The 8,815-nt window shown below is 42.8% G+C and overlaps 1 protein-coding gene across 1 annotated transcript in view; it reads right to left on the reverse strand.

Moving 5' to 3' along the window:
• LOC310870909 (regulator of nonsense transcripts 1-like) overlaps nt 1-7,004 on the reverse strand; it is a 35,547-nt gene extending 28,543 nt beyond the window's left edge. Inside the window, 4 exon segments of the mRNA XM_083782277.1 lie at nt 1,075-1,242; nt 3,756-3,845; nt 5,836-5,975; nt 6,632-7,004. Coding sequence (XP_083638403.1) covers nt 1,075-1,242; nt 3,756-3,845; nt 5,836-5,975; nt 6,632-6,811 — 578 coding nt within the window. The 5' untranslated portion in view covers nt 6,812-7,004.
• Between the last annotated feature and the right edge of the window lie 1,811 nt (nt 7,005-8,815).

The raw sequence follows: 8,815 nt of genomic DNA on the forward strand, positions 1-8,815 counted from the left end.
ATAGCCATCACCAACTGGATCTATTCCATCTCTGCTGTCGGGAGGAAACCTCATAACTCCAAAATGTTCAGTTTTTCAGGAAATGAAAAATATACATTTTTCAGGATGATAAGAAAACCTTATATTTTTTTAAACAAAGCAATACAGCCTCATCAAAGTTGGTATTGTAACTTTATATATTGTCAATTACTTCCATGAGAGGGGGAGAGGTGGAGTTAGTTGCTTTAGAAGACATTTTGAGGGTCCAATGGAGTTAAGAGGTTTTGTCCTTTTTTACTCCTTTCCATTGGTTCAATATTTTCGAAACAACACACAGACGTAAAGGGTGTTCAATAGCACTGATGTATGCCAAAAAAAATCTAAACCCTCAAAAATGGAGTTATGAGGTTTCTTCCTGACAGCAATACTAATACGCTATAATAGTTGACAACGTTTTGTATTAATCACAATTTTTCATGGATATTCTTTTTAAGAATCCCTTTTTTTTCTGCAGTTATATGCATATTTAACAATACAGGGGGGAAAAGCAATCCCATTTTCTCCCAGTAAAACAAATAAGACATGGCTTGAACAGACAGGCTTGAACCTGTCAGTTGTAAATTTGTTACAACCAGTATTGGGCAAGTCACTGCTCTGAAAAAGTAATTAGTTTCTTTATTAGTTACTAAATTATAATAGCTAGACCGGTTCCTGACTGTAGACCACCGTGACGGTAACAATGGAAGTTGAAGATACAGCCAGCTCCATATATGGACCCTGGGCAGGGGCCCTTTCCAGAGCCCGGGCAGAGGCCTTTTGTGGCGGTTCTGGACAACCGTGTGTCCGACCGACTCGACACCGGGCACTGCACTCCCTGTGGGGAGTGCGGTCGGGGCGAACGGTTCTCGAGTTACGTGTATTACAGCCATACACACAGAGACGTGGTGCATTTATAGACAGACTAGACCGGTGCCTGGCTGTAGAGCAGTGAGTCGGAGATCCATGCCCCCGCCCGGCTATGCAATTACCCGCTACACCCATCTGTCCGTGTCAAAATGAGAACAGAAAAAAGGACAGCATTACAGCACACCCTACCTGCACAGCAACACCACCACAGAGTCCGCCTTGGCAGGGATGAATCCCAACAGGAAGACGTTACGGCAGCCACAGTTGTAACACTCCAGGACCGTCTCCCCTAGAGGACCGTCCTTGTGCAGGGTCACCTCCTTGGACTTGGCTCTGACCAGATGGTTCACAATGTGGCTGTGACAGAAATGAGGCACACCGTCAAGAAAGCACAGAATAATAATTAAAATAAATATGGTCCCACTCCTTACTCATTTGGGGTAATTGTCACCGTGTAGTTTTACATTTGGTGAAATTGCGTCCTTGGCATTTAACCCATGCTCAGTTGTCAGGAGAAGGGGGGAGAGTTAGGGGAAATTATGTCAGCACACTAACAAGAAACAGACAAAAAACGCTCTATTAACATATTTTCTGTCTTTCTATTGAAGTGAAACTGCAGACCAGACCACAACGGAGGGAAGTGTCATTCAAAAGAAAAATCCCGATTTACGGGTTGCGTGAAGGGGGTTCTTCTTCTTGTATGTGGGTGACTGGTCTATCTGGCAGCCCGTTACCACCACCTAGCGACATTATAGCTTTTTCATAAAGTGTGCAATCTCGTGTAAAGGGTCAATACAAAATGAGAACGCAATGGGACTTTGCCGTTTTATCTGGAGAACGTCACCATCTATAAGTGGCATTATTTTTTAATGACGGCTCTACTCGGATCTCGGTAACAATCTCTCTCTCTCTCTCATGGCATAAATTACATAGGTAGGTAGACACATGGGTAGGTACTGGACACTAGGGATGCTCCGATCAATCGGTGGCCGATCGATCGTGGCCGATCACCGATCGGATCGGCCGTGCAAAATCCACCAATCCGCGAAACCGATCTCCAAAGCAAAAATCTGCGCCGTTTACATCCAAAAATAATGTGTCACTTTCTCGGTTCCGCACCGCTTAATGGAGAAGTGTAGCACTGGCAGCGCAACGAATCCCCCCCCCCCCCCCACACACACACCCCAGGGAGGGAGGGGGGAGAGAAAAGAGAGAGAGAGAGAGAAAGAGCACGCACGTCTTCACCCCAGCGAGGGAGGGAGACGGAGATACAACTTTCTTAGAAATGTTGCCTGCAGTGGCAGTGAGTTTCTGTAGCAGCGTTCGTTTTCGGGAGGGGGGGGGGGCAGTCGGTTTGGGGGGGTTCCCGACGGCTGCACGTCGCTTCCTGCTCTGACAGAGGGGAGGCGAGTAAGCGACACCGTCAGAAGCCCCCTTGCTCAGGAAGGCCCCCTCACTCAAACACACAACGTGTGTTTTTACGACAACATACAGCCTATGTACCAGGAATATAAACACAGGACCGTGGCGCAAAACTTCATATTTACCCTGCTCTAATGCAACAAAAGTGTGTTCTTACATCCTCCATTTCACGATTTCAGCACTCGTGAGTAAATTAATTTAATTGCTATTGCACCCACAGGATCTGAATAGCTTTTTTCAGGAAGGTATGATATGCGTGGTCCATCAATCAGCTGTTTGGCTGTTGAATACAGTAGGGCGTAGGGCCGTAGGCTATAATAAAATGCATGAAACAGCATCGTTTCTTCCCCATCTCATCATTGCCATGCATGTATGTATGTATATACATATAAAAATACATTATTTGGGGAAAGGAGGAGGAGGAGGTGATCAAGCTGCAGCTCCACAAGACCACAACATATTTGGTAGGCTCAAGGCTGCATTTTTTTTCCTTTTTTTTCTCTCAGGGTGCATGGGATGATGGGAGCCCCTCCAGCAGGCTAGGGAGCCCCGCTCAGGTTAGCGGAAAATGACCGCGGGCGCGGGTTGCCAGGTTTTTTTATAAGTAATACAAAATATATATATATATTAATAAGAATATTAATAAAAATATTAAAAAAAGATCGGGATCGGAATCGGCCGATTGCTGGTTGTAGGAGTGGTTGCACCACTCAAAATAAAGAGCTGCTTAAGCATGTGTGATTGTTTACACCTTTCTGAAAAGGCCCACGGGGCACCCCGTGTCGGTCCATTGGGGACCCTCTCCGAATGGTTCTGTATTCGTGGTCATGATGTCAGTAGACTTGGCCGGGTCACCCTGCCCGGCACGGGGAGGGGGGGGAACTCGCTCAGACAAATGTACATGCACCACAATGGGGACCAGTTCACCGGACTGAATCGGGGAGGGACACTGTAGCATTACAATAAACAGGCGACAGCGCCACTGGTCTGGTCATGCTGAAACTAGCATTATCCTAATTGTGCAGACTTGTGAGTTTTGTTGACTGAGCGAATGTTGAGTTACCCCCCAATTACACGTAAAATATTGGCGCTGAGGACTAACTTCAAATTTAAACGCAATAATGATGTAGACAAGCATGAAACGCTTCTTCTTAGCGCCGTTTAACATATTTTATGTCAAAATGCGCTCCTGTCCATACAGTCCGTTTGCAAACAGGCAAACATGCAGACACATACCCTCGGACACGCTTTTATTTGTATTGCTTTAATCATTGTGATAAGCTTCATGGCCACACTTTTATGTCAATGTGACATAAAAGTGATTGGGTTGATGTGTATGTTGTACTGGATTTTGACTTTTTACCAACAAATTGGTAAAAAAAAACAAATGTGTTTAGCTAGGTAAACTACACAGGATGTCTTTTTAAATCTACTTTATTAAAACTTACCTGCCAGACGTATTCCCACGGCCATTACAAAACCACTTCTTGCTGGTGTTGCAATAGACGACACAAGCCGGATCATGGATGCCACAGTAGCTGTGAAAGAAAAAAATCACACCCGTGTGAACTGAGTGGTGCAACTCCCCTCTACCCCCCTCCTCCTCCTCCTCTCTCTCATTAGCAAGCAACAGTGCAGCACTATCTCTCTCTCCGTTTCTGGCACAACAGCACCCCTACTGGTGGGTAGGTTAACGTCACATAGGCGCATAGGTGAACACGGACATTGCTGTTCCTTGGAGTGGTTGCACCACTCAAAAATGTGAATGATGAATAAAATACGATAAACTCTGGAGCTTTATTTATTTGTCTACGTGTTTTTCTATGTTCTGCCTATTTTATACCTCTTTACCCGTGTGTGCTCATTGTCACCAGGTGCGTGAGCAAAGTTGTTTTGGGCAGTGCTCGGTTTGCATCACTCAACATCCTGCGTATGTGCAACTTCAAATCAAGTCCAAATTGAAAAGCCATGGTGGACCTAACAGGTTATCACCCGTTTTGAAATGTCACATACACAGGATATTCAGCGATGAATCTTTGATTTGAACTCGTTATTTCTTTGTGTTATATTGCTTTTAATTGTTTTTCGTTGTTGTCTTTTTCCTGTCCTCTCCCCTGGCCCCCAGCACTTGTAAAGCGATTTGAGTACTTAGAAAAGCGCTATATAAATTCCAGATATTATTATTAAGTGTTCCCAAAAACAACTTGTTTGGCTCATAAGCTGGCAATAATGATGATAAAAATGCAGAATTCAACACAGAAAGTTGCTCATAACATAACAGTGGGTTTTTGTGAAACCAAACAAAGCTTGCAGAGGAAACCCAATGCCGTCCGTAGAGGTGCAATATTGTTACTTTATTGTCGTCATTAAATACAATCAGATAGGACTTTTCTATCCAACAAAAGAGGCTGTCTAGGGAAGCATTTGCGAATTACAGCTGACATGAGATAAGATCAGACCAGATAAGACCTTTATTGATCCCTTGAGAGAAATTCAGTCTCCAAAGACAGCATACATGCCCCGAGTCGCTTGCAGTTTAACCCAATCCGTGTCAGAAAGAGATAATCTCTTGAATAGCTATTGTATCCAACTGTGCCATTCACGAGATTACGAGATTTGATTAATAAGCATGACTCGAGCATTAAAAATAATATATATTTTTTATTTATATATATATATATATATATATATATATATATATATATATATATATATACACATTTTAATACTCCTCAAAATGAGACAAACTGCTTGATCCTTGATCACACTAAGAAAGTTAATCCATCACACATATCATACACAGCCTAAAATGAAGATTTGGCTCAAATATGGAGGGCTATCACTTCCGGGTCGGGCGGAAGTGGTCTCTTCTTCCGCGTTTTTTCGCGCATTACACTGGCACCAGACTAGAGCCATTAGAGTAAGACAGAGTTACGACAACTCCGTTCACTTCATGGGGCCAGTCCAATGGCGGCTCTTATACATAAGAAGTGCATTGCGAATTGCATTGCGACAATGTCCTGGACCGGAAGTTGGCAGAATGCACTGGACTCAGGCACCAGCCAAGCTAAAATTACCTTAAATCCCTTTATTTTAGTAATAGTACAACATAAACATTACAGAGACCTTAGGTGTCACTGCACAATACTTTAAAACAGTTGTCAATCATGTTGCCGATATTTGCGCCGCCCCCAGGCTGTATGAACAGCGCTCGAGCTCTGTTTTCTTCCCCCTCAATGTCATAACTCTGTCTTACTATAAGGCTCTGACTGGCACTAGCCTCACGATCCCACCTATAGTAGCGGAAGGGAATGTTTAAAAAAAAAAAAGATCAGATTCAGATCATAACTTGTACTTGTTATTGTTGTGTAGTCACTTTGCCTAAATATTGTTAATAGCTATTGTGTGGGCGTCTCATATGAATTTCACCTCAGTTTAAAACATAAGACAATTTAATTCAAGCTAAATTCACAAAGATATGAAGTCATGGATGTGACAGCAACTACACTAATACACCTGTCCTCTCACCTGCAGGCATGCACAGGGAGGTCCTTGGTATAATAAGTGTCCTCCTCGTCTTCCTCAAAGTTTAACTCAGCCAGCAGCTGACTGGCTTTGACCACGGGATCGTCTCCACCGTTCTGCAGCACACCCTCGGGTCCGTTCACCTGAAGACAACGACAGTTGTGCTGTTGAATACATTTAAACAAACTGCAGCGCAGTCTAATGTCAACATGATGGGGGGGGGGGGGGCAGCAGTGCAGTACACATGTTGACCTGGTGACAGATCATGAGTTGCAGGTGCACACAAACAGCCAGGCATAATGATATCGCTTTGACTTTCATGCACAATTGCATTTTAGATTTTTATATTTGTGGTCGGCAAAATAATTCAGTGTTTTTAATGGCACATCTGTTTTAAAACCTGTGATCATGCTGAAAGTTGAATAAACATAAATAAATTATTAAGTATTATTACAATGGTGTAATGACTCAAGACAATGGTCCGTTTTCTGGGTTTGCTGGCACCGATATAAGCCAAATCACACATTACAGTATTATCTTATGGAAAAAACATGTCAACACTAGTACGGCCATGCTAACCGAACGAGCTAGTTAGCTAGCATGCTAGCCAATATTAGCAGTGTATGTATAGCTAGCTGCCCGCCAGCCAGCCAGCCAGCCAGCCAGCTGCCCCAGCCTGGCCATGCACAACAACACAACACGCACACACACACACACACACACAGACAGTTATTCCGGGGCGGCTCATGGCTGGTTGACTGGGCGAGAAGAAGAACAACGCGCTAGTGCCAGTGCCGACCTGTCCGTCCAGCTGGCTCTGTGTCTGGCCGCCCTGCGTCTGCGTCTGGCTGGGCAGGGTGAAGTCCGTGAAGTCGTACTCGGAGCCCTGCGTGTCCGCTCCCCCTCCCAGGAGCTCCGCTTCCTCCGTGTCCAGGAACGTCAGAGTCTGCGAGCTCGGCCCGTACGCCTCAACACTCATTTTAACCCAAAAGCCAGACGGACTGGCTGCTTTTAGAGTCCAGGGGAGAGGGTTCCTTTTCGGGGAAAGTGTCTGTTGCAGCCGAGATGTAAAGTCTTTAAGGGGGGGGGAGATATTTAAGCGAATAATAACCACCAGTACAAATGAATATGGAGGCTTGACAACACAAGCAAGAGCGCGAGATACTCGACTGTCTCCCACTCGAAATGATGACGTAACATCTTGCTCCGCATATCTAATGCAAGGAGGAGGAAGCACGTTTAGGGGCGTGTCCGTGTGACGTTTACAATAAATAAATAAAAAGCCTTTATTTATTATTTGTTACCGACATATCATGTATAATAATCACATATTTTCACAATAAGTAAGTAATAAGTAAGTATAACAGCAAAATAACAGGACAGCTGAGGGCGACCTAAATAAAATGTCAATTGGTAATTAATTATCCTTACTGTACTATTAATGCAGTTGTTTTCAAACTTTTTTTTTTTTCAAACTCTTTGGCCAAGGCACGTTGCCAACTTCAGTCAACCCATTTATCAGCTTTACATTTATAGTATCTGTTTATTGTTTAAACATTCTCTGCACATTTCTCTCATCTCTCATTGACTTATCCTGTCTGTTCTCCTGATTGGATAAAATTGGAATACCAACCTAAAATATACATTTTGTTTATTAAAAAGCTGAAGAGATCTCTTACTGAACATGAACAAACAGTCTGAATATAGCAATGATTAACATCAGTATTATAGAGCCATTTAACACTTTTATAATCAAGAAATATAATTTACCCTATACCTTTAAATATATTTGCAAAAGAGACAGGAGAACAATGAACAAGTCAAGACTGTTTTAATTGGTTTCTGGTCCGGGTACTAAACAAATGATACTACTTGGCCTCACTCCCCGAACCCACCTCACCCCTGCCCACTTTGACAGGCTGGAATGGCTTAGGGTTGACGACAGAGTACAGCATCTTGCAATGGGTCTGGTCCACAAGATTCGATACACCACCAAGATACCCATGTACCTGTCTAAATACTTCCTTAATGTCAACGAAGTCCACACCCAGAACACCAGAGGGAGTTCAACAAAGTAACAAACTATGTGCAACCCAGATTCGGCACAAACAAGGGACTCAATTATTTTCGCTCCTATGCCACCAAAATGTTGAACGGACGGCAAATCATTTTTTTTTTTAAATGAAAACATAATTACATTTTCGACTATAATTATGTCCAAAATAGGGACACTATATATATGAGCGCTTTTTTAAAGGATATATATTTGTGTATATAAGTTGCCTCTCTATTGGGAAATGAATGCACATATTGTACATAAAGTAGCCTACTGATGTGTCTGATACAGTAAATAAAAAATAGAATTCATAACTTTTTGTATATATGTAGTTATATATTGCAATAATAATGCGCCATTGTAATAATAATGACACACACGAAGACACCGTTTGTGTACCGCTACTCTAATGTACAGTATCACAGTCCACCAATATGACAGGTCAATGGAAACACATTTTGTGCAGATAGCCACGCATGTATTATGCAAACTGGGGTGTTAAAGAGTGGGGATTAAACTGAGAAATGTAGGTTTTGTAAAGTGATTTAATCACATCTTTAATATAGCTTTGAGCACTTTGTATATAGACGCCAAATATGGAAATTGTTGCATCTTCATCGATCAACACAAACTGATTGCACGCGCAATAAATTCCCTGAGATTGAAACATGATTATATAAGTGTTGATCTTTCAAATACTTTTAGATTCTGACATTTTCAAAAATCGTCACGTGTATCTGGAACAAACAACAATACAAGGAAAAAGAGAGGAGAACATTAGAATAGTGAACAAACCCAGCGCAGCTCACAGCTGCTATTGGGGACGGATGTGATTCAACCTTAGAGTATATATGAATAGAGACGGCACCGGATTCCTCCTCCCATCCACTTGCATTCAGTTGCTCAAAAGCGCATGAGGCGATTTCA

Source organism: Protomyctophum parallelum (genome assembly GCF_964188405.1).
Source record: "Protomyctophum parallelum genome assembly, chromosome: 14".
Classification (NCBI taxonomy): Eukaryota; Metazoa; Chordata; class Actinopteri; order Myctophiformes; family Myctophidae; genus Protomyctophum; species Protomyctophum parallelum.